The sequence below is a fragment of the Xenopus laevis genome, chromosome 6L, assembly GCF_017654675.1.
Source record: "Xenopus laevis strain J_2021 chromosome 6L, Xenopus_laevis_v10.1, whole genome shotgun sequence".
In the NCBI taxonomy this organism is placed as follows: Eukaryota; Metazoa; Chordata; class Amphibia; order Anura; family Pipidae; genus Xenopus; species Xenopus laevis.
In genome coordinates this window covers 127405698-127433134 of record NC_054381.1, presented here as the reverse complement: position 1 = coordinate 127433134, position 27437 = coordinate 127405698, and the positions used below count along the sequence as shown (strand labels likewise).

The 27437-nt window shown below is 37.0% G+C and overlaps 2 protein-coding genes across 17 annotated transcripts in view; both read right to left on the bottom strand.

Annotated features, from left to right (window-relative positions):
- Window positions 1–622: 622 nt before the first annotated feature.
- Window positions 623–9261, bottom strand: LOC121394495 (traf2 and NCK-interacting protein kinase-like). The gene is made up of 12 exons (XM_041565658.1): window positions 9202–9261; window positions 6119–6154; window positions 5935–6000; window positions 5589–5645; window positions 4619–4741; window positions 4266–4376; window positions 4062–4152; window positions 3558–3673; window positions 3148–3202; window positions 2111–2189; window positions 1396–1547; window positions 623–853 (listed from the first exon to the last, which is right to left on the bottom strand). The coding sequence occupies exons 1-12, from the start codon at window positions 9259–9261 to the stop codon at window positions 840–842; spliced, it is 960 nt and encodes a 319-aa protein (XP_041421592.1). The 3' UTR covers window positions 623–839.
- A 7378-nt stretch (window positions 9262–16639) lies between these two features.
- Window positions 16640–27437, bottom strand: part of cspp1.L (centrosome and spindle pole associated protein 1 L homeolog) — a 45819-nt gene continuing 35021 nt past the window's right edge. For all 16 annotated transcript variants that reach the window (XM_041566454.1, XM_041566464.1, XM_041566465.1 and 13 more), the window contains 6 exons: window positions 24633–24773; window positions 22990–23033; window positions 22534–22597; window positions 21107–21216; window positions 19917–20070; window positions 16640–18355 (listed from right to left, as the gene is read on the bottom strand). In XM_041566454.1, coding sequence (XP_041422388.1) covers window positions 18141–18355; window positions 19917–20070; window positions 21107–21216; window positions 22534–22597; window positions 22990–23033; window positions 24633–24773 — 728 coding nt within the window. In that variant the 3' untranslated portion in view covers window positions 16640–18140. The remainder of the gene's footprint in view (window positions 18356–19916; window positions 20071–21106; window positions 21217–22533; window positions 22598–22989; window positions 23034–24632; window positions 24774–27437) is intronic.

The window sequence follows — 27437 nt, the reverse complement described above, 5'->3', positions numbered from 1 at the left end:
TGTGCACTGCACCTATTTACAGTTGTACTACACCCTGACTCCACACTGTTGTGAGGTCTTAACTCCTGAGAATTGAGGTCTCATCCAGAGCAAAGTATTGGGGTAAAGCTCATAGTTAGAGAATCGTGACACTTAATTTACTACTAGTGTTACATGTGTGTGCATTAATGTTAGAATTTTTGGCTCAGTGAGTTACACCCAAAGAGCTATCATTCTTACCCCATCAATTATAAAACATTAGGGATTATTTCCAAGCACAGCCATTTGTTGCACTTCTTGCGCCAATTGACAAAAAGTTCATTTACTATATAATTTACAGAAGGGGTACAAAACCCATAACTATCATCATAAGCTGTTGAAAGTACAACATTTTTGAAGATTATGAAACAAGTACTAGCAGTTGTTTATATCCACAATAATATTCTCCTAATTGATTTTTTCCCAGTTGATATTTTCTAAAACATTTCCCTCTCCTTTACAGTTAATGCAACTCTTCAACAGCCCATTTTCTTACACTATATATTAATTATTCAAACGTCAAACATCAGCTTATTTTTTATTATTTTTATTAATATATAAAAATATATCTACATTTAAATAGAATATATAAAAATAAACATTTGGTAAAGTATCCAAAGTAGATGGACTGTGGCTCCTACATTGTGTTCCCAACCCTTTCCCTCCTTTCCCTTTTGGGAACATAATGAAGGAGCCACATTTCAGATCTTGCAAGGGTAGAATCCATTTTGGGATTTATATATTGTTCTTCCATTTCCTTCCTAAGTCTTGACAAAGTCTTCTTAATGAGGTGTTGCAAGAGAATCTTTAACTTGAATGTCTTATTTCTTTGCTCCTAGGAGAAAATGTTTTTAATGTTAGACAAGAAGATCTGTGTTTTATATCTATGCACATGATAGGGCACTGTAAAAATGGCCATAATGTGATTCCTTAACTGGCTAGCTAAGTTAGTAATTGATAGAAGCTTTCACAATTTAAAGCAGAACTGGTTGGAGCTAAAACCATTAGTAATTAACAAAACTAATTACACCTGAAAATGAAAATTCCCTAAAAGCATTAATACTTAGGGACAGATTTTGCATGCATGTGATGCAATTTCTTAATTTTTTGAATAGTGATCAAAATAGGAATCCTGAAATCAATAGAGCCTGGAATAACCACATAGCAGGCCCAGACTGGCAATCTGTGGGTTCTGACAAATGCCAGAGGGGCTACTGTAAGTTGCCTATTTATTGGGCTGGTGGTTGGCTGTTTGGGCTTCTGTTTACCTGAAATGCCAGGCCTATTTTGATTCCAAGTCCAGGCCTGCCACATAGGCATTAAAGATTTCCCAGTAATTGCTTTTTGATTGTAGAGAATATGAGTCATTTGCATTACCTTTCTGTATATGCTCTGCTATGCTATATTGCACCTCGTCTTCATCTCGATTATATGTGATGAATCGGTTTAGTAGGAGTTCCTTTGCGAATGGTCTTTTGGCTGGATCCTTCTGAAGGCATTTATTAATAAATCTGTGGAATTTATTACTCCTGGGGGGAAAGAAACAAGGCAGAAGTGTTACTGATGATGTAATAAAACACAGAGCCAGAATTATTCAAAAAGGACACTGAAGTCTGTTGGGTGATAGGGAATTAAAATGGGAGATGTTTCTTTTCATTGAATAATTTGGGCCAACAAAGTGTAAGTTCTTGAATTTATAAAAAAGGTGATGTCTCTTAAAGAATACTAATAACTTGAACACAGCCCATCATCACAGCAATGGATAGAGTGGATACAGTAGTGACACATTTGAGCCCATTGAACTTATCTCTTTCCCACTTTAACACCTTCCCCGGCCTTATGCTCCAGTGTCTCTTTCCCCATTCCCCCACCCTCACTGCTTAAGGTGGCCATAGACGCATCAATAATATTGTACAAAAAAATTCTGGTACCATATTCGGTGCGTGTATGGTGGGAAACGAGCCAACCGATATTGGCAGAAGACTTGGATATGGGTTGGCTTAACGATCAAAAAGATTTTTTCCAAGAAAGATTGTAATTGTAACGTCTATGGCCACCTTAAGTCCTATTTCTGTAAAAAAAAATGACTCACCATATATCCTCTTTTAGAGCTGGAGCTGGACCATTCATAATCCTTTCGGAAAGCTCAGCACCACGGAGTTTAATGTGTGCTGTAAGTGTAAGAGAACACAATATTATTATTGTTATTCTTACAAATTTACAAGGGGCCAACATATTTTGCAGCATTGTACAGTAGAGGGTGACTACATCAAATATTCTGATGAGTTTCTATTATCAGAACCAATCGATTTATTTTAACTTTTTGAGATAACAATTTCCTTCTTTAAGGGTAAGGCCACACTGCTCATTTTGGGGAGATTTTGTCGCCTGGCGACTAATCGCCTCGTCTTTGCAGCGACCAATCTCCCCAAATGCCTTCCCTCATTCTGCGCCGGCTAAAATAAAAAAACACCGGCGCTAACCGCACGCGGCGGTTCATTTTCCGAAGTCGCCCGAAGGGTGGAGACTTCGGGCGACTTCGAAAAATGAATCGGCGCATGTGATTAGCGCCAGCAGGTTTTTTATTTTAGCTGGCACAGAGTGAGGGAAGGCGTTTGGGGAGATTGCTCACCGCAAAGACGAGGCGATTAGCCGCTAGGCGACCAAATCTCCCCAAAATTCCCAGTGTGGCCTTACCCTCATACATAACAAATAAATAAATGCAGTCTGGTTGGAATTATTGTAGCGTATGCACAGTGACAGACAGATATTGGACATATAGGGCAGTATATGGCTGTATCTGTATTTTCTCAGCAGCAGAGAAAACACATTATTTGCCATTAGCCTTAGGGGATACAGGAAAGACACAGTCTATATCTTTTATCTGATTGCTCCTGTCTCTGAAACAAGAAGTTATATCTTGCTTTCCAGTGTATCACTAAAAAGAAAAGTAACTAATGCAAATTACAGAAGACACCATTATAATAAAAGCACAGAAAAGATTCTCTGATTCATGGCCGATTTACATGTTTCATTGTTATAGAATAGGTGATACCCCCTGACCTTCCTAAAAACACTCCTCCATAAATGAACATAAACGCACGCAAAATGTTATTTAAGATTACTTACGAGGATCGTATTCTGCCATTTCTATGGCTGTGATTCCTAAAGACCACACATCCACCTAGAAAATAAAAACAAAAAGCAACACCCATTTAGCAAACAAATTATAATCATTGTTACAGAAGATAAAGATACTTCTACTGACTATCCATCCTCATCCTGTCTCAGGGTCAATATGGGATGCTAAATGACTAATACTTTAGAGCCAAGCTACGTTGTATTACTATGAAACATTTCCAGTAGCCGACTTCAACTATAAACATTTATGATTTTACATTTTCAAGAGTCTCTACTGGGAGAGAAAAGCTCTACAAATTACATTTGGCATGGATTTGTTATTCCTGCCTTAAGAGTGCAATTTGTTTAATCACTTTAATGAAAACTGAACTAAATGACAACTATTTTATTAATTATACCTTGTAGTTATAATGTACACTTCTTGTAAAACATGCATGGACTTCAGGTGCCATCCAACAGCGGGTTCCTGCATTACTTGTACTGATGGGCCCTATTGTGGCAAGGCCAAAATCAACTGAAATTGAAAGAAACAAACATGAATTTACTTTGTACAATGCAGTAATAACATCTATGACAATACAGAAAGGTGCTACAGTTATTACAAATGGAAATATATTTTTGAAGCAGTATTTTCTTTTGTCTGGCGCTGACTATTGATTTGAACCAGGTGCAAAGAGAGTGTAAAAACAGAGACAAATAAAACACTGAACATTCTTAATGACTGTATATTGGAACGATGCTTACAATGATATTTTTGCATTATGCAAAGGTGCAATTTTTGGCTAGAGATCCCCTTTAAAGTTTTATGATGCCTAAGAAAAGCTAGGCATTGAGATGAGCAATAAATGTACCCTTTGCTTATATGGCACCTATTCTTCCTATAGATGATAAACGTCACTTACTTATCTTCACACGGGCCGTAGAAGTTAACATTATATTGGCGCCCTTGAGATCATGATGTATCACGTTCAGTTCCTGTAAGTAATCCAGGCCCTAGAAAGATGAATAAAGCAAACATGATGAACATGTATATATTTTTATATTCTAGAATTAATAGGATGAGCAGAGATTATGAAAAGCAATGAAGGGGTTAATATCTGTCTTACCTGTAAAACTTTCTTGCATATGTATGAAATCCAGGTCTCATCCAAGGATCTATTGGGCGTGCTCCTAATTAAGGCGTCTACGGAGCCACCAGCACACATTGTCATAGCAATCTAGAATAGAAATAAAATGTTTTTATTTATAGTGTATATAAATATTATAGTGTATATATATATATGTTGCCTAAAATCTATCTATCTGTCTGTGTGTCTGTGTAACATTCCTAGTAATCAGTAGCAGTAACGGGTCTGAAATAATCAGTGTTATATTTATTAACTTTGATTGAGATTTTCTCCTTCTTGGCATGTGCAATGCAAGACCATTGTGTGCTTTTATTTAAGAAGTATATCCTTACCCATAGCGCCTCTTCATTTGAAATGCTGGGCCGTAGATAAAAGGCTCCATAAAAGGCAGGGAAGTTGTCGTGGCCAGAAACGCGTTCAAGTACGTACAGTTCAGCAAGGATCTCTTCATTATCCTAGATACAGAAATAATGATCATTAAATTAGTCTTGATAACTATTTAATCCTTGTTGTAAAACATAGAATTCATTAGTTTGCCATCATTGTACCACAGTGCCAACACCACAGATACTAACTTCCCAAACAAACTTGATAGTAGGGATGACCTCACCGGATCAGAACTCGGGGAAACCAAACTTGGATAGAGCCAGTTAACTTTATTAATCCATGTTAAGAATACAAAAGTGTAAGCGGGCAGGGGAACTAGCTTTACGCATTTCGTGACTGGAGTCACTTCATCAGAAGATTCTGAATGCGTAAAGCTAGTAAAGGTTATCAGTTCTCTCAAGTCTCTCTGTGATGTGCTGTAATGGCGTCCACTCTCAATCATAGAATCTAACTTCCCCTCTTTCTCTTCTATGCCGCTCCATGTGTTTACTTGCAATGTGTTGAACTGAGTTATGATTTTTTTGTTATGATTTGGTGTGATTTAAATCCCCTTCTGTTAGGGGTGGTTACTTTATAGTATTGTTACATAGAGATTAATGAATATAAGTCACACATTTGCCTTTTATAAGCTGCAAATATTACAAGCGATTGATATAGTTAGTTTTGCATTTATTAAATAATTAAACCTCCAGTGAATATTTCACCGGGCTGAGCAGAGCTTGGGGCATTAAAGAAGTCCATTTCTAATCATTACAAATTCCATTTTGCATTATGACTATCCATTATATAAGGGGGCGACTTGCTAATCATGGTTTATAAAGTCTCTTTTTACTGGCAGTTGATTTGTATGTGTAACACAACACTTTCTGCAATATTCTCATTATAATAAATTAAATAGTAAAAAATATACATTACCCTAAGGTCTTTTATCACTTTTATGGCCACTTCTTTCTTTTCCTTAAAATGCCATGCCTGAAAGAAAACAGATTTGTGGTGAATTTTGACTTGAATTTGATAAAGTACCTGAGTATAACGACATGGGTCTTTGCAGTCTCAGAAACAAAAAACAAACTCCAAAAGGAAATATGAATCCTGCTTAAAATGTGGCATATGTGGCAATTTAGTGATACATGACATATGTATGAATATTTATATACTAGATAGATAAATATATACAATATATAGAATTACATTGAGATGTTAAGGGCCACAAAAGGTAGGTCATTCCCACCCCTTACAATCTTAAAATCTCATATCTGACCTTATGGATTACTCCAAATCCTCCTGATCCAACACATTGTTCGAGGTCTATCCAGCCAGTTGGGTCCTAAAAAAAAGTAAAAACAAAATTTGAAAATAAGACAATATAATGCCAGGTGGTGGGGGGAGAATAGAGGGAGAAGGCTAAAAACAGGGATAATAATGTAAAAACTGTTTTTGCATACCGGGCATAGTTTGTCAAATCCATGTTCATTGCAGACCTGGTAAAGGAAAACATTATTTTAGATCAACTCAGTAAATAGACAAAAAGAATAAATATTGCAAGCTTTTCTTTTTAGTTTGTTGCTCATTTAGTTTGTTCAGGTTGAGAGGCATCCCCATAAGATTCCTCACTGTGTTCCTTGTTAAGCAGTTTTTTAATTTATATTTAGTATAGCAAAGAGGCCTTGTGCCCAAACAGTGTTGTTAATGGTGGACATAACTATTACAAAGATTATTATTCTTATGTATATGGGTTATGGTTTGTCCTAATAGAACTAATGTGTGTGAGACTTTTAGGGGTTATTTACTAAAACTCGAATTTCTCATATTTGTATTAAACTAAGCTTGACTAAACTCCCATCCACAATTTTATCTTATTTATCAATAAAATAACTTGAAATAGTCAGGTCGGGGAAAAAATTGCGAAAACGGGGGAAACCCCCAAATTATTTGGATTTGAATCCTGAATTGCTTAATTTTTTCAGGTTATTGCCTGAAAACCCCAATTTTTTTGGTTTACCAGACAAAATCCAATGCAGACCACGATACCTTCAAATTGTAAAAAGCACATCTCCCATTGACCTATACACAACAGTGACAGGTTTGAAATGGTGAGCGTTTTTTTCTCCTCTAAACATTAACATTTTTGTCCAGAAAAAAAAATCGAGTTTAGTAAATAACACCTTTAAACTTAAGGCAATGTATTCCAGAGCTGCAAAGAAAAAAATGGCCCGTTTGTGGGTTTCCCCATGTAATGTGTGCAGCACGGTGTTGTAGTGATAAGCATTGATGGCTTCCCTCTGGGCACTGCAGTTTATGTGGATACTCCAAAAACATATAGTTCTTAAAGGGGTGATTTATCAAAAGTGAAGTTAATAGTGAAGTTCCGCCACTCTCCATTCATTTCTATGGGATTTTTATAGGCGTATTTATCAAAGGGTGAACTTTCACTTCACCCATTGATAAATATGCCTTTCAAAATCCCATAGCAATGAATTGAGAGCTGCGGAACTTCACTCTTTGATAAATTTACCCCAAAGTGTTTTAGCATAACCTGGACTGGTGATTTAAATTGCAGTTTGGTTATTAGGTTCCCAGACATTAGTGGGCCTAAACAAAGCCATACTAAATAAACATTATGCTAAACATGTCCCAATAAATCAATCCGTTCAATGCACAAAATGTCTTAGTGTCCTTGATAGTAAATCATACCTCAAGTGATGGAAACAGATCATCACAAATGCTTTCTTCTTCCCCACTATATATAACCATGTCATCACTATTGTTTTCTTCTTCCTCTTGTTCTTGTAGATTATGTTCTTCCTCTGAGGCATTACCCTGGCTGATCTCTGTGCCAGGCTCCTCAGGTTGCTCCTGGAAATGGCCAATATTTGTCTCAGGATTTTCCTGGCAATTGTCATGGGCAATGATTTCCTCAGGTTGTTTCTGTTTAAGAATAAAAACATACAATTAATCCATTTGTTGCTATACTAATATCTATTGCATATGCCAATGTGACACAGTATTGGAAAATAAAGTTAGTAATCTGTTATGTGAATATCTTGTTTGTAGGGGTGGGCAAATTTGACCCATTTCGTTAGCCAAAAATTCACCGTCAGTGAAAATTTGCCAAAATACATACAAGTCTAGTGCTTCAAAAATGTGCTCATCCCTACAATGTCCAATGTAATGTGTGCAGCATGATGTTGTAGTGATAAGCATTGATGGCTTCCCTCTGGGCACTGCAGTTTATGTGGATACTCCAAAAATATTTAGTTCTTAAAGTGTTTTACCATGAGCTGGACTGGTGATTTAAACTGCAGTTTGGTTTTTAGGTTCCCAGACATGAGTGGGCCTAAACAAAGCCATACTAAATTAACTTTATTCTAAACATGTCCCAATAAATCAATAAGTTCAATGCACAAAATGTCTTAATGTCCTTGATAGTAAATCATACCTCAAGTGATGGAAACAGATAATCAATAATGCTTTCTTCTTCATCACTACATATAACCATGTCATCACTATTGTTTTCTTTTTCTGCTTGTTCTTCTAGCTTTTCTTCTTCCTCTGAGGCATTACCCTGGCTGATCTCTGTGCCAGGCTCCTCAGGTTGCTCCTGGAAATGGCCAATATTTGTCTCAGGTTCCTCCTGGCAAATGTCATGGGCAATGATTTCCTCAAGTTGTTTCTGTTTAAGAATAAAAAGATACAATTAATCCATTTGTTGCTATACTAATATCTATTGCATATGGCAATGTGACACAGTATTGGAAAATAAAGTTGGTAATGTGTTATGTGAATATCTTGATTGTAGGGATGGGCGAATTTGACCCATTTCACTTCGCCAAAAATTTCCGGCAGTGGAAATTGGCCAAAATATATTAAAGTCTATGGGCGTCAAAAATTCGCTCATCTCTACCGTATGTTTTCCTCTCAAGCATCAATACTGTGATTATCTGGTTGGTGATGCTTAAGAGAGAGAGTGAATGACAAAGATCATTTCAGATCAATTCTGATTTATAGAGAAGGTGCAAAAACATGCATTTATGACAAGGTAAATGTTTTTTTATAATTCCCATTATACAATTACGCGGCAGTTGTCTGTGGCAATTTCTACATTCTGCTCTGGTTTCCCCTGGGTAAGAGAGAGAGATATAACAGGAGTTCTAACTCAAAGACAACTTTAATAAAAGTATAATGTATTTTCAAAGTTTTCAATGTATTCCAGAGCTGCAAAGAAAAAAAATGACCCGTTTGTGGGTTTCCCCATGTAATATGTGCAGCATGGTGTTGTAGTGATAAGCATTGATGGCTTCCCTCTGGGCACTGCAGTTTATGTGGACACTCCAAAAATATATAGTTCTTAAAGTGTTTTAGCATGAGAGCTGGACTTGTGATTTAAACTGCAGTTTGGTTTTTAGGTTCCCAGACATTAGTGGGCCTAAACAAAGCCATACTAAATAAACGTTACGCTAAACATGTCCCAATAAATCAATCAGTTCAATGCACAAAATGTCTTAATGTCCTTGATAGTAAATCATACCTCAAGTGATGGAAACAGATCATCACAAATGCTTTCTTCTTCCCCACTAGATATAAGCATGTCATCACTATTGTTTTCTTCTAGACTTTGTTCTTCTAGAATTTCTTCTTCCTCTGAGGCATTACCCTGGCTGATCTCTGTGCCAGGCTCCTCAGGTTGCTCCTGGAAAAGAGATAGAAGATTACTGATCACATGATTGATTCTGTTAAGTAAATGTGAGATAATTAATTGAGCTCTACAAAGAAGGCTTTAAAATATATTTAGCAAAAAGCCATACCTCAAGAAATGGAAACAGATTATCATTACTGCTTTCTTCTTCCTCTTCTAAATTTTGTTCTTCCAGACTTTCTTCTTCTAGACTTTCTTCTTCTAGACTTTCTTCTTCTAGACTTTCTTCTTCTAGATTTTCTGCCTCCTCTGAGGCATTACCCTGGCTGATCTCTGTGCCAGGCTCCTCAGGTTGCTCCTGGAAAAGAGATAGAAGTTTATTGATCACATGGATCACATGATTGATTCTGTTAAGCAAATGTAAGATAATTAATTGAGCTCTACAAAGAATGAAGGCTTTCTAAAGAAGGCTTTAAAATATATTAAGCAAAAAGCCATGTATTGTTGGGGAAGAGGCATGTTTTGTGTTTTTTTTAAAATTCATTTAAAACTACTTACCTGATAGCTGTGATGGCTAATATTGTCTTCAGGTTCTTCCTGGCAGATTTCATGACCATTGTTTTCATCAGGTTCTTCTTGGCAGCTGTTATGGCCAATATTTGTCTCCTGGCAAATGTCATGGGCAATGGTTTCCTCAGGTTGTTTCTGTTTAAGAATAAAAACATACAATTAATCCATTTGTTGCTATACTAATAAGTATTGCATATGGCAATGTGACAAAGTATTTTCAAAGTTTTATGTTTTCCTACTTACCTCAATGATATTATTAACATTGGTTTCTACTGGTTCCTAGTTGAAAGAAAAAAAAAATGAAATCAATTATTTGTTGGAAAATGCGAAAATATACTTCCCATGATATTATGGGTTTGTTTTGTTTTAATTGTGTTAGCCTCTTTAAAATATTTACCTGGCAGATTAGATATGTAATGTTGCTTTATTTAATTTAATATTATTTAAATATAACTAATAAACTATTATTTGCTTACCAAACAGGGCATTTCTGTGTACATCTTCGGTAGTTCCTGTTTTTTAAATAAAAAAAGGAGGGTAAGAGATTATTGATCAAGATAAATAAAAGACACATTATACTATGAGATATAGTTTTGAGTATAAATGAATGCAGGGTTGGCATCTATTTTCTCATAAAAATGCAAGGGGTTACTGGACTGCCCCTTGCTGGAAAAGAAAAGGATAATTAGACATTAGCAATGAAATGGGTTCTTAGCAATCAGGTCAATGTTGGTATGTAAGTGGCAATGGCCAATCTGTAAATCAACTGAAATGTTAGATACATTTGTGTAGAGTTGGTGTCTAAGGCTACTGATCCACAGATAAGTCCGACTTGTAATTTAACAAAATCTAATTTACAAACTGAACAAATGTGGCCCCTTGGGAGTAACATATGCTAGGCTATGCATCATAGTTCAAGAAGAGTTATATCTGCTAGAAGGTTTGGAGTGTTTTAAGTTTTATTATATTTTACGACATTGTTACATTATCCTCCATCTTTAACAAAACGTTTATTTATGACAAGTTTCTCTACTTACCAAAATGACTTCATTTTTCTCTTCTTTAACTTTTTTAACCTGGCAAAAGAAAATAGGTTTGAATATTAGAGGCAATGATCAAGGTGTAACTAAATGAATAGGTCCATTAGAAGTTAGAATTAGGAAACATAGCAGTTCCCAACCTCTAAGACCATTTTCCTTATAAAACAATACAGAAAACAAGGTATGATTTAATATTAGATATGCAGAAAGTGTACAAAATATAAGGCTATTATAAGCTGTTTCTTACAGTGAGTAATGAAAGGATTTGGTTTAGATCTAGCCAAAACCAACGATATATGAAATTTGTAATTAGAGATGCACCAAATCCACTATTTTGGATTCGGCCGAATCCCCGAATCCTTTGTGAAAGATTTGGCCAAATACCGGTCCGAATCCGAATCCTAATTTGCACTTGCATCTATATATAATTAGGGGTTGGAAGTTGAAAAAAATGCATTATCCTTCCGCGCCCCTAATTTGTATATGCAAATTTGGATTCGATTTGGCCAGGCAGAAAGACTCTTCTGAATCTGAATCCTGCTGAAAAAGGCCGAATCCTGTCCAAATCCCCAACCAAATCCTGGATTCAGTGCATCCCTATTTGTAATATTATTTTTCTATTAGATATGCAAAATTATCATAAAGTAAAGCTACATCCCACCATGGAGCTGTTATAGCTTCAACATGGGGAAACAAATTCATTAAATCAATCAAAGAATGACGTAACTTTCTGGCTCCGGGCCCCCCTGCAAATAAATCTTTGGAGGGACCAGCGCAGAGCTATACCTACCCAGAAATACCCGCCCACCCACTCACCACCCCTGGCTGACATTTCCTGCCACCACTGATGTCCCCCATCCATCTGCTTCCCCTGCTCCCTGGTTGGAACTAGGAGAGCGGCTGGGGGATTTCTTCGGCCTTAAACAGCTATAGAGAAAGAGGACCCCATGTCCGGGCCCCCCTGTTCCTTGGGCCAAGACTGCGGGGTCTGCTTCCTCTATAGTTATGCCAGTGAACTCAAATTTAAATCCGTTAACACAGGGGTCCCCAACCTTTTTTGGCCCGGGGACTAAAAAAGAGCCAATTTTTTTCCAAGTATGGAGGGGTCAGGGAGTGGTCAGAGGGGTTGTGAGGGGTCGGCGTCCAATTTGGGTGTGTCAGTGTCCTATTCAGCGCACCGGCATCCAATTTGGGCGTGGGTTAATTGTTCAGCGGGCCAGTTCAGGACTGGCCCCGCGGTTGGGGACCCCCGAGTTAACAGGAAAATAACATTTATAGCACTTTAGTTTTCAAAGGTATATTTGATGAAATTTTAATTTTCATCACATGCATTTTAGTTTGTCATTAACAGTTTACACAGTTTTTCCATACAAACTAAAAATCTAGGATATGAGTATAAAAAAACCTTACTTTCTTAAAACATTTGAAAATACTGCATATGCGTCGAAACATGATGGTTTTTGTATGTCGATAAGTCTTTCTGTTGATTTGTTTGTCAAATACTCTTTCTGTTGATTTGTATTTCAAAAATTCTTTCTGTCGATTTGTATGTCAAAAATTCTTTCTGTTGATTTGTTTGTTAAAAATTCTTTTTGGTGATTTGTAAATAGAATATTCTTTCTGTGGAGAGAGAAAAATCATTGGTTACACACTATGTAATAATCCTATGAATTGGTTATAAATAAGGTTGATTAATTTTTTAACAGGTAACTGAAAATGAATGGCCAGTAACATTAAAGTAACATTAGAGTGACAATTAATGACTAGAAAAAACTATCAGCAGTTTGAAGCACACTAATATCTTTTCAGATACTTAGGCCTACACAACGACTATATGCAGCTATATTGCTATATGTAGATGAAAATAGGGAATGTATAATATATGTACATATGTATACCATTAGTAAAGGGAATGCGACCATTATTGTCTGTAGGGCCAAGCACTTCATCCCCTTCAAACTCAAATGGTTTGCAATTACCCCACTAACAGCTACTAAGCCCTACTCAGCAGCTATATGAATATGAATATTAATTTTTCTAACATTTTCCCCAGTGTATGATGATGAGCTCCACTCACCTCAGTTACCTGATACAGAATGAGGCAGTTAGAGCTTGTTTTCAAACATTAACTCTGTGTGCACTGTGACATCACAATGTATTATGTGTCCCATTATGACATCACACCTGCAAACTACGGTCAGCAAATTCAGCCTTAGCAGATAATCTGCTCTTTTAAGGACAGTTACAAATTAATAGAAAAAGTGTATTGAGATATGTTGTTTGTTGGCGGTGCTATGATATTATAATAACTCTATTGCATTACTATTTGTATGGTAAATGAAAATAAGGTATGTGCTAATATTATATATAGGCTATTAGTACAGGCAATGCCACCATTGTTGTTTGTTGGGCCAAGCAACCCCCCCTGCATTTACCCCACTAGCAGACACTAATAAGGCCTATCCAGCAGCTACCTTTATATTTATATTAATATTGTTATTTTAAAAATTTCCCCAGCGTGTCATGAGCTCCACTCACCTCAGTTGCCTGATACAGAATGAGGCAGTTAGAGCTTGTTTTCAAACATTAACTCTGTGTGCACTGTGACATCACAATGTATTATGTGTCACATTATGACATCACACCTGCAAACTATGATCAGGAAATTCAGATTTAGCAGATAATCTGCTCTTTTAAGGACAGTTAGAAATTAATGCAAATAGAAAGAATGTATTGAGATTGTGTTTAAAAATGGAATATTTCTTTTGTTGGCTGCACTATGATATTATAACTCTATTGCATTGCTATTTGTATGTTAAATGAAAATAAGGAATGTGCTAATATTATATATAGGCTATTAGTACAGGCAATGCCACCATTGTTGTTTGTTGGGCCAAGAAACCCCCCCTGCATTTACCCCTCTAGCAGACACTAATAAGGCCTATCCAGCAGCTACCTTTATATTTATATTAATATTGTTATTTTAAAATTTTCCCCAGCGTGTCATGAGCTCCACTCACCTCAGTCTCCTGATCAAGAATGAGACAGTCTGGGCTGGTTATGAACAGCTGTGATAATGTCCATTATGACATCACAATGATATGTCACATGACTAGCTGCTGATCAGAGGATACAAAATGAGCATAAAAACTGCACATAGTTCTACAATTATTTCAAAGAGATTATGGTTAAAATGCTGTTTGCTTATTTTTTGACCCTTTTATTTTTATGTAGGCAGTGTAAATATATGAATGTATAATATATTGATATAAAGTATGGAGGTATAATACATAAGTAGCACACAGGTATAGAGAATGGCCCAGATATTTGTACAGTATTTGAAATATATCAATAATGATAACTGCACCATTACTGTATGTGCTCTATACTATATCATCAGAGGGGATTCATTCATTATTATGGGTATCAGTACAGGGAATGACATTACTGTATGTATAATACATCATTAATGGGAATGTGCCCTTTATTATCAGACAGATTTACTAGAGATTGAACTAGGAATCCAGAAGGATTTAAAATATGGTAAAGCAGCACTCATAGAACATTTAGGTACTTATGTTATTTAGACATATTAAAGGGGTTGTTCACCTTCCAAACACTTTTTTCAATTCAGTTGTTTTTAGATTGTTCCCCAGAAACAAAGACTTTTTTCAAATACTTTCCATTATTTATTTTTTAAGTTTTTTCCAAAATCTAAGTGTAAAGTTGAATGTTTGTGTCTGTGGTGTTTGAGTCTGGCAGCTCAGTAATTCAGGTGCAGACTCTGAACTGTTACAATTTTACAACATTGAGTTGATCCATTTCTCAGCAGCATCTCTGGAGTATTAGCAACAATTGTATCAAGTCTAACAGCTGCCTGTAATGAAACCCATAGATTCTGCTCAGCAGGGACAAAGATAAGAAATGTATCAACTAAATGTATCCATTTAGAACAGTTTACAGGATCGGCGACCCCTCCTCCCAGAGCTGCTTCAGAAGGAGAGAAATGACAATTTACACTTCAATATTAGAAAAACCGTCACACATAGAAAATAGAAAGTCATTGGAAAAAGTCGTTATTTCTGGTGATCTATCTGAAACCAACTAGTTGTTTGAAGGTGAACAACCCCTTTAAGGGGAATAAACTTCCCAATCATAATTAACTATTACACTGCCGCTGCTTTGGAACAAGTTAAAACTTGTTACACACTTGATATAGGTAAATGTTGGGTATAAATTGAACAAGGTTATCGCTATCCTGTGACAATCCCCCAAATAATGGGATCTCTAGCACCCATTTAAGCATGTGAATGTAAACCATGTCCCACCTATAGCATCCCATGTATTGATAGCATAGCAACTAAAAGCTCCTGTAGTACCCCGTTAAATCTCCTGTGACCCGTTTCAAAGTTTGAGCGATTAAATTTGCATTTAACGCTTTTTCGTTGGGGTTCTTATAGACATGTGCCATTTCAATGTCTGTATAAAGGGGGTACTACAGTCCTTCTGTGATCTTCAACAGCAGATGCATCTTCCTAAAAGTGTCTTTTATCAGTATCTTCAAGGTGGTATTTCACTCAGGCCCAGATTTCCTTTTTCGGCGCTCCTAGGCTGCCAGGTCGTAGCGCCTGCCCTCTTTTACGTGCACCCGATACCCCACCACCACGCAGGCGTGCGCACATGTGGTGGGTCACTGGAGCTCCTCAGAATGCGGCTGGATGGTATGCCGCCCCTGAAATATTTACCGCCCTAGGCCCGAGCCTTTGTAACCTCGCCACAAATCTGGGCCTTATTTCACTGTGGTATTGAACACTATTTCCCTCCTTAGAGAACAAGGAGCATATGTATAAAAATATACCCAATACTTGATGGAAAGACTGCCAATATAAAGTGGATGCATTGTATTGCGTTCCACTTGTATTTGGGGCTTGGATGCACCTTTGTTAGTACAGGCCCATAAGAAAGACTAGGCTGTGTTTTGTCCTGCAGGTAAATTCACCCACTAGCACTTGATTTTATGAACATGTTTATTTATGGATGAATTCTCATTTCTACAGAAAAGCACTGGGGCTAGCAAAAAAAAGTTTATAAATCATTTTAGGGACCAAAAAATGGTTAGAACCATAAATGCAGAATGTTTTCTAGGAAGAAAGGGATCTTGGAGACTCATGTTTGGTTGCTGTGCCAAAGTTTCAGAATCCCTGCTCATTTTGATTAAAAACCAGTCCACAACTTGAATCATGTCTGGCCAATAACTGCTTGTGTGGAGCAAAATCTTTTAGCTTCCAAGTTCAAATCAGCTGAAAGAGATGGGTGGTAGGTAGCCATCATCTGAGCAAAATGTGGGTTGTGATGAAACAAAACACACACAGACACACTGACATGATTGCTTTAGACCAGGAGTCCCCAACCTTTTATACCTGGGAAACACTTCAAATGTAAAAAGATTTGGGGAGCAACAAGGATGAAAAAGTCCCAAATAAGTGCTGTGATTGGCTATTTGTAGCCGCTATATGGTCAGGCAGTTACAGGAGACTATTTTCAGTACACCTGGTTTTTATGCAGCTAAAAATTACCTCCAAGCCTGGAATTCAAAAATAATCACCAGGTTTGAGGCCACTGAGAGCAACATCCAAGGGGTTGGGGGCAACATGTTACTCACAAGCTACTGGTTGGGGGTCACGGAGTTAGACAGTCAACATAAGGCTCCATTCACACACTTCATGGTACAAAATATACATTTTATTAAGCTCAGGGAATATTTGCTATTAAATAATGTCATTTTTTTAAATAAAATTAACACAACAAAATTAAACAAACACAGTAAAACACACAAATAAAAAAAAAAACGGTCAGACCATTTCGCTAGTGACAGGGGCTGCACCACTAGGAGGAGTCAGGCTTCTATGGAACCCCACACATTCCCACTCTTTATAAGATTTCAGACATTGGTGATTGGGTTCCATACTAGAAGACCCTGGAATAAAAGTCACACACAGGCCAATTCCTCCACAGGAGTCATCAACCAATAAGGTTTTGAGTTTAGAGTGGTCAGTGTGGGCCCAGCATAAAATAATGAAAAAAAATTGCCTGAGCAACTTGCCTGCTTTTGAGTAGGGATGTGATGTATGGTGTAAGGTGTAAGGGAGGTGTAAGTACAACTAGGGAAACTGAGTTAAATTTCATGTGACTTTGTTCAGGAACATTTGGGGTCATTAATCAACACTGGGCAAATTTACCTGTGGTCAGTTACCTGTGGCAACCAATCAAATTGTTGCATTCACTGCTCTACCTGCAGCTGCCTGTAAAAAGCAAAGCACTGATGACTTGCGATGGGTTACTGCCATAGGGCAAATTTGCCCAGCGTTGATACATTAGCCCTATTGTCCAAAACCAGATCTGAGGATGTAGAACAGGAGTTACGTCCTCATTATAAAGATCAATACATTTTCGGGAATATAAATCCAAATGATAAAAAACCCGTTGTTTGCTTATTAGGAACACAATAAGGCATTGCTGTATAGGAACATTTCCTCATTAACGGTCAAGGCACACGCTAAGATTCGGGGAGATTTAGTTGCCTGGCAACAAATCGCTTCTTCTTCAGGCGACTTATCTCCCCAAACTGCCTTCCTGACAGCTAGAATGTAAATAAATCGCTGGTGGGATGGCACTCGGAGTGCTTTGTTTCCCGAATTTGTCTCAAAAGGAAACTTCAGATGACATCGGAAAATGAAGCGCTCCGAGTGGCATCCCGACAGTGATTAATATTCTAGTTGTCGGAGGGCAGTTTGGGGAGATTAGTCGCCCCGAAGAAGCAATTTGTGGCTGAGCGACTAATCTCCCCCCAGTAGCTTTGTGTGTCCCTGCGCTAATGTTGTCTTTGGGCAACACTATGGACTTGACATGGATTTCCCATAATGCTCTGCCCCTGGAGTGTATTGTATATGGCAAAGCGGAGAGAGGAGGAGCCTCGTACAGCTGTGATACATTACATCAATAGTACATCAATAATCAATACATATGGCTTAGCACAATACATAGATCTCTGTAAAACCAAAACAAGCTCCATTCAGTAGTTTATAATTTATTTTTCTACGAAAAACTTTCAAAAAATACATCTCTGTGCAGGGAAAATACTCTCTTCTTTCTATTATAAACGCTCTTGAATCAGGGAAGCGCGGAAAGTGCGTCAGTGGCCGACATTGTCTGTGCTGCCGGTTACCCGTGAGCGGTGGAGAGACCCTGCAAGTTAAAGGCGCTGTCGTGTAAAGCTTTGTCCTGGCCGGCCATAAACCTTTTCAGTGTCTCTGATGTTCCGGGGCGCAGCCAGGGGTCGGTGGCCACTGTGTCCACAGAATGGGGTCTGTTACTTGACTTTGCAGAGAAAAATCTCAGAATGTCCTCGTCTTCTCCTAAGGCGTCGGGTTCATTGTCTGAAAGAGAGGAAAGAGCAGATTTAGAAGCTCCACCCCCAGATTCAGAGCAACATTTCATTGATTTGCCACTGAATTTAAATGGCAGCAGAATAGGCAAAGGGGAAGTGAACTCAGTTCTAGCACTTGGGCACACTTAATGCACATTGTTGCTAAGGGTTTAATGGGTTTTACAGTTTTTAAATGTGACTTCATATTTAGTACACGTAGGATTCACTTTAAATGAGGCGCCTTGAGGTGACACGAGAGTTTATATATTTTGACAAAAATTTGGTACAGATATTGGACCATTTATCCAGCATGCTTGGGACCTGGGATTTTCTGGATAAGGGATCTTTCTGTAATTTGGATCTACATACCTTAAGTCTACTAGAGAATCATGTAAACATTAAATAAACCCAATAGGCTGGTTTTGCTTCCAATGAGGATTAATTATATCTTAGTTGTGATCAAGTACAAGCTACTGTTTTATTATTACAGAGAAAAAGGAAATCATTTTTAAAAATTTGGATTATTTGGATACAATGGAATCTACGGATGACGGCCTTTCTGTAATTCGGAGCATTCTGGATATCAGGTTTCAGGATAATGGATCCCATACCTGTACTACGTCTCATTTTTTATATAATGTATTACACGGGCTTAACTTGAGCGCTGGAAGTTTCTTTATTTCTACTCTAATGCTAATATCATGACATAGAGCACCCACTGCTGCGAGGTCCTGGCACAAATGCAAAACTTATTTGCTTGAAGCAGGAACCGCTGTCTTGCACCGTATCCAATTACTTCTATAGATCCTGTTAGTGAGCAATGGAACTGATCAGACAGGCATCAAGAGATGCTTCTTGCTTTGGGGGATTGAGCTTTTGCATTTCTGTCTGGCTCTTGCCCAGGTCTAACAGCAGGGAGTACAAACATTATACTTCATATTAGTAGTGTAAGAACTCCTAATATGAAACCTTAAAATGTTTGTAAACTGCAAGAGTGGTCATTAGAGCAATTTCATATTCAGTAATACTTAGGGTCAGGGCACACGCTCAGATTTGGGGAGATAAGTCGCCCGACGACAAATCTCCTCTTCTTCGGGCGACTAATCTCCCCGAACTGCCTCCCGCCTGCTAGAATGTAAATCGCCTGTGGGATGGCACTCAGATTGCTTCGTTTTCTGAGGTCGCCCGAAGTTTCCTCGCCGAGTGACTAATCTCCCCGAATCTAAGCGTGTCCTGACCCTTAGGTTATAGGGGTGGGGGAGGGAGGGGGTACAGGAGCACTTATTTCCTAAGCACATATGTTCCTATGCCTATGATTAGCAATACTATGTTACAGTGATGTACAGCTCCAGTTAGCAGAGTTATATAGCAATAATGAGCAGAGTACAATTAGTTTACCCTACTAAGTCATCACATCACAAATAATGTTCTCTCCTTACCAAGTAGATTGTTCTCATTTTACCAGAGGTGCCATGCAAGTATTTATAATAAAGCAGATTTCATGCCCAAACACAGGTATAATACCAGGCGGCAGTTAGTTTATCTCTGTTGGCAGAAAGCTCAGTTATTACCTCTACTCAGTGAGTTATTCCGGAGGTTACTCAGTTTTCTCAGTCGCTCCTCATTCCGGGCCCTCAGCTCATCCACATTTACACTGGAGCCTGAGTGCAGGGAGAGTCGATCTGGCTGATGCAAAGGAATGGGGGGAACCACAGGAACATCATTCTGGGAATGAACAAGCATTGGTCAGTTAGAGTACGGAACAAAATGTAATCAAATCAATAACTACAGTAGAATCCCACTTTACATTTTCCAGGGGACCAGAAAAAAATTGTGAAAAATACAGGAAATATAAAATCAGGGATATGTATTATTCTAACACGTTGTTAGAATAAGTATAAACAAAAATTTAAACTTGTGAGTTATCCAAACTCGATTCGAGTTTTTTAAAAAAAAAAATTAAATTTGAATTTCAAAATTGATCATACTCTGGCGATTTAATAATTAGAAATTGACTATTCGCCAAATAAAACCTGCCGAATTGCTGTTTAAGTCAATGGGAGACGTCCTGGGATCAATTTGGAGATGTTTGCAGCATTCCTAACGTTCAAATTTTTTTCAGAGAAAAAACTGGAATCGAGTTTGACTGAATTTGATTTGAGTTTTCTGGTTGTGTAAATTCGTCCGAGTTGGAAAATTTAGATTTTACTAAATTTCAACTAGTCAAATTTTGAATTTAAAAAACTTGCATAAATTTGAAATTTGACCATTGAAAAACACATAATTGAGTGTGGGGGTCTGCAGACTCAGTGAGGAGCACTCACTTATAGGAAACTAGAACAACAAAACATATGCAAATTAGGATTCTGTTCGGTATTCGGCTGAATCTTTCACAAAGGATTCGGGGGTTTTGCCAAATGCCTAGTTGCTCTCCAAGCCCTTGGATGTTGCTCCCAGGAACCTCAAAGCAGGTTATTTTTTTAATTTCTGACTTGGAGGCATAAAGATCATATGAACTGGCAAACAGACCCACCTGTTGGCTACCAGTCCACACAGGGGCTACAAAATAACCAATTACAGCCCTTATTGGGTACCTCCAGGAACTTTAATCATGCTTGTGTTGCTCCCCAACTTTTCTGTTTTATTTAAAAGTGGCTCATGGGTAAAAAAAAAGGTTGGGGATCCCAGTTCTATACCACTATCTGTTAGGGGACAAAACATATATAGGTGACATATACAAGGAAAAGAGCAGGACTCCTACTTCTAAATCCAGTGGTTTGTTCTTATGCCTCCTCCTTTCTCTTGCTGATGGGACTTGCCGGGAATCTGCAGACGGATCCATAAAAAAAGCAAAGGGTTCTCCATATTCTCCTAGAAGAGAACAACGTACATAGAGTCAACCCAGAACCAGCCCTCTCTTTATACCTTGGGTTTGGGTGTAAAGCTGTAGTTTTACTAAACTTCCTGGTAGTTTAACCCCTTGTGAAAAAGGAAGGGGACTTATTCCCATCACTTGATCTATGGGACCGGGATGAAGGTGCCATTAGTGCATACAATCTGGGAAAACTAGAAGCATCCATATATGTGAAACAAAAGTATCTCAAGAAAAGGATCTAGAAAATAAACCACCATTATTTAAAGTGGACATATACCCTTTGCACAGCTTAATGTAAAACTGCGCCCCTGCTGTTCTTTTCAGGTACAGGCCAGACAGACTTGCAGAAGCTTAAAGGGATACTGTCAAAATGAATCAGTTAATAGTGCTGCTCCAGCAGAATTCTGCACTGAAATCCATTTCTCAAAAAACAGGTTTTTTTTTTTTATATTCAATTTTGAAATCTGACATGGGGCTAGACATATTGTCAATTTCCGAGCTGCCTCAAGTCATGTGACTTGTGCTCTGATAAACTTCAATCACTCTTTACTGCTGTACTGCAAGTTGGAGTGATATCACCCCCTCCCTTTCCCCCCCCCCAGCAGCCAAACAAAAGAACAATGGGAAGGTAATCAGATAGCAGCTCTCTAACACAAGATAATAAGATAATATTAGCTTCAGCATACTGAAATAAGAAACTTTCTAAATACAATCAATTAAAAATTCTGTACTGTTTCTGAAATAATTTAATACTTCTACCTTCACTATTCCTCTCTCAGCATCTGTTTCTCTTCATTCAGGAGTTGGGTGGCAGATGAATGAATAAATATAACTTAGAGGGTGTTCCTTTTGTCTAGAAGATGTATTAGAGCTCACTCTATTAAAATCACCAGAGTTCATGTCTCTCTACATGCAGAATTTGTGCAAAAGGCAGTTATTTTGTTAGATTATGTTTGTACTGGAATCAGTTATTTGAGTGAGCTCTAATACATCTGCTAGGAAAGGGAGCCCCCCCTATAAGATATACTGGATAATTCATTAGATCAAAGCCGCACTTACAGTTGTACAGCTGACATATACACAACACTAAATATTACAAGTCTGGAAATCATGGTTAACTATATAGTGATTATATATTTGATGAGAAAATTCATGGGAATGCTCATCATAAGGATATTAGCACTCACTATGGTTTTGTTTAGCCAACTAAGTGGTCTTGTGGGATCAATCAAATGGGCTTTGACTCATTGTAGAACTTCATTATCTTTATAACATGGAGTGGTACCTAACAGACTAAACAGTGATGCTCTTACCTATAAAGGCACTCTCAGATTCCAAAAGGGAGGTTTTCATGAGGTCGTGAGCAGGATCCCTAAACTGTAAGAAAACAAAACATAAAGCAACTACAACAGAAAGTCAAATAAAAATCCATACATCAAAAGACACAGAGAGAATGACATTGTAGGTGCCCTGTGATTCTTTATCCTTCTATAGAGATAGTCTCTATTGATCTTCCATTCTGCCTTCCAAACCTCTACCCGTTGCTACTTCAGTCATAGCTGCTCATATTTCTGTTTGATGCTCATCCCAGAATATTCATGTTAATATTCTTACCATTGGATGAATTAGAAAGGCTGGTAATAAAAGTACCAGTAAGTTCTATATCTATATATCTATATATATCTATATCTATATCTATATATCTATATCTATATATCTATATATCTATATATCTATATATATATATATATCTCCAGCAAATTCCTTACCGTCTCATTGTGGCGCAGACTATAAGCAGGAGCAGTTTCAATATCTATAAAAGGGAAAAACAGAAATCCGACATCTTACTATTCTGCCCATAACATTGTGAATTGTTTTATGGGTTTCTAGTGACTAAACGTAAAACATATAAAGCGAAGAAAACAAATGTAAATATAATCATTGGACCACACAGTCGGAGAAAGACAAATGGGAGATTTGTGTAGAAATGTGTCACAAGGGAATATTCAGTGGCTACACAATGAACATTTATCAACACTGGGCAAATTTACCCATGGACAATATTTTATGGCAACCAATCAGATTGTTGTATTCATTGTTCTACTTTCAGCTGGCTTTAAAAAGCTAATCACTGATTGGTTGCTATGGGTAACTGCCCATGGGCAAATTTCCCAGTGTTGATAAATGTTGCGTGGGGTGTCTGTTATTTCAGATTCAGTTCATGTATAAAACATGCATATGTCTGTACAGGTATGGGACCTGTTATCCAGAATGCTCGGGACCTGGGATTTTCCAGAAAACAGATCTTTCCATAATTTGGATCTTCATATCTTAAGTCTACTAGAAAATGAAATACATGAAATAAACCCAATAGGCTGGTTTTGCTTCCAATAAGAATTAATTATATCTTAGTTTGTAATAATAAAACAGTAGCTTGTACTTGAGCCAAAGAAAAAGGAAATAATTTTTAAAAATCTGAATTATTTGGATAAAATGGAGTCTATGGGAGATGGCCTTTCCATAACTCTGAGCTCTCTGGATAACGCGTTTCCGGATCACAGATCCAATACCTGTATCATGTTTACTAAATTAAAGGGGTTGTTCATCTACAAACAACTAGTTGTTTTCAGATAGATCACCAGAAATAACAACTTTTTCTTACTACTTTCTATTTGTGTTTTTCTAATATTGAAGTGTAACTTTTCACCATCTGAAGCAGCTCTGGGAGGGGGGGTCGCCGATCCTGTAAACTGTTCTAAATGGATACATTTAGTTGATACATTTCTTATCTTTGTCCCTGCTGAGCAGAATCTCTGGGTTTCATTACAGGCAGCTGTTAGACTTGATACAATTGTTGCTAATACTCCAGAGATGCTGCTGAGAAATGGATCAACTCAATGTTGCAAAATTGTAACAGTTCAGAGTCTGCACCTGAATTACTGAGCTGCCAGACTCAAACACCACAGACACAAACATTCAACTTTACACTTAGATTTTGGAAACAGAGTAAAACATAAATAATGGAAAGTAATTGAAAAAAGTCTATTTCTGGGGAACAATCTAAAAACAACTAAATTGAAAAAAGTGTTTGGAAGGTGAACAACCCCTTTAATGCAAATACTATGACAGGGCAACAAAAGGCAAGAGGCTCCCATATAACCTTTATTCTAATCCCAAGTACTTGGTATTGAAATAAAGGGTATGTAAGAATGCTTTTTCTTACCTTCTTTACTAAATAACCCCCTTCTCTAGTATCCTGGCCTGCTAAGTCAGTTCATCCCTCAAGAACATATGAGCAAAGATGGACAAAGGGCACAACTCCATCATTACCAGTTTTTCACCCACTGGAACTGGTCACTCATGTAATAGAAACGTTAGAGCTAATGGCAATAGATACGCCGTGACTAAGCACCTGGCATCAGTGTTCTCCTCTTCATCCGGTTCAGGTTCCTTTGTTGTTCTCTAAGCAAGGCTTGTTGTTGAATCTCTAAGGTCTGGTCATCTTTTGGGGGATCTGGATACATGTGACGCACGCCCTCTCGGGTTTCTGTATCTGTTAAATGTAAAGGTGACAGTAAAATCCTTGAGGCATTCTCAAAGTATTTTAAGTGTTCCTTGTCTAAGATATTCACACAGGATAAATACTATCCACAATGCTTTAAAGGGATTGTTCACCTTTAAATTAACTTTTAGTATGATGTAAAGTGTGATATTCTGAGACAATTTGCAACTGGTTTTCATTTTTTATTACTTGTGGTTTTTGAGTAATTTAGATTCTTATTTAGCAGCAGTTTGCAGTTTCAGCAATCTGGTTGGTAGGGCCCAAATTCCCCTAGCAACCATGCACTGATTTGAATAAGAGACGGGAATATGAATAGGAGAGGTCTGAATAGAAAGATGAGTAATAAAAAGAAACAATTACAATATATGTGTAGCCTATAAAAAGCAAAATGTAAGTGTTTTAAAGTAAATGAAAATATCATATACTGTTGCCCTGCACTGGTAAAACTGATGCGTTTGCTTCAGAAACACTACTATAGTTCATATAAACAAGCTGCTGTGGAGCAATGGCGGAAATTGAAAAAACGGCTATATGGCACAGGATAGATAATGGATAAAGGATAACAATATTAGACAGACAGGGCTTATTTGCTATCTGCTGTGTAACCTGAGCATTTTCTCCTTTGAATGGCTGCCTCCATTGCTATACAATATATATATATATATATATATATATATATATATATATATATATATATATATATATATATATATATATATATATATATATATATATATATATATATATATATATATATATATATAACAAACAAGGGAAAGTTGTGCTCACCACTATTTTTTAAAACCATTAGGCGGGGGTGCAATGAGGCTGTGACCACAAAATACATATAGACAAATACAAGAGTCCTCTGCACTCAACCCATTATCAATATATTTAAGACAGAGACATTTTGTGCATACTGCTACTGAAAAATGCCTTACCCTTTAAACAAAACAGGGATTGTTTGTCCATATATTGCAATATATTTAAGCTGAACAACTACGTCAAAGTCATCCCATATCTGGCCAGTCCTATGCTCAATTTCATCTGATTCATTAAGAATTCTATTGCTTCATTATACATTTTACAAAGGGACTTGGTTTTACCTGCAACTTAACTTGCTGCTTTCAAAGTAAACCTCCATACTTGGCTGCCCTTTTATTAGACACCAGTGGGATCACCTGACTATAGCTGGGAAGGGTGGGAGCTGTTTAGTAGCAGTATGCACAAAATGTCGCTGTCTTAAATATATTGATAATGGGTTGAGTGCAGAGGACTCTTGTATTTGACTATATATATATATATATATATATATATATATATATATATATATATATATATATATATATATATATATATATATATATATATATATATATATATATATATATATATATATATATATATATATACATACATACAAACAAACAAACAAACAAACAATAGTAGTGTATCTTAAGCAAACACAGCAGTTTTACCAGTGCAGGGCAACACTGCATCATATTTTCATTAATTTAAAACACTTATTTTTTGACGTTACTGTTCCTTTAAGGTAACTTTTATTATGTTATAGAATGGCCAATTTTAGGCAACTTTTCAATTGGTTTTCATTATTTTTCTATTTTAGTTTTATAGTTATTTGCCTTATTCTTCCGACTCTTTCCCGCTTTCAAATGGGGGGTCACTGACCCCAACTAAAAAAAAAACAACTGCTCTGTCAGGCTACAAATGTATTGTTATTGCTACTTTTTATTCCTTATCTTTCTTTTAAGTTCCTCTGTGATTCATAGTCCAGTCTCCTTTTCAAATCGATGCATGGTTGCTGGGGTAATTTGGAACCTAGCTATCAGATTGCTTAAAATGCAACTTAAAAAGCTGCTGAATAAAAAGCTAAATAACTCAAAACCCTTAAATAATAAAAAATTAAAACCCAATTGCAATCTGTCTCAGAATATCACTCTCACATCATACTAAAAGACTCCTATAATCAAATAGTCCAAATTGTTTTCCTTTTTCTCTAATAATAAAACATTTCCTTGTACTTGATCCAAACAGATATAATTAATCCTTATTGGAGGCAACACCAGCCTATTGGGTTTATTTGATGTTTACATGATTTAAGGTGCGAAGATCTAAATTACGGAAAGATCTGTTTCCAGAAAACCTCAGGTCCCGAGCATTCTGGATAACAGGCCCCAAACCCGTAGTTAAACAAAACAATTAATCTTGTTGCTTTACAGGAAAACGTACCAGCCAATAATTTTACTATTAAGACCGTGCTAAAAAGCTATTATCTAGGCTACGGAGATCTAAACAAACACATTCTATTAGGCAGGGGCTATACAAGATTAGGGGATCAAAACATCTGAATAAAAGCTGAGAAAATAGATCAACTTTTGAAGCCTGAACTTAAATGGTTTCACTGGGATGCAATGAACTCAAACCCCTGGCACATACATCTTTGTCCAGTTTATAATAGATCACAAATCTATCCACCTCCTATCTTTCTGAAAAATATATAAAAACAAAAGGAGAAACACTCAAACAATTTGCCTGAGGGAAGGTAAAAGTATCAAGCCTAAAAAGACATAGTATGACCCATCAGGTCATGCAAAGCGTAAATTTATTGTAAGGAAAAGCCAGTCTAATATTTCA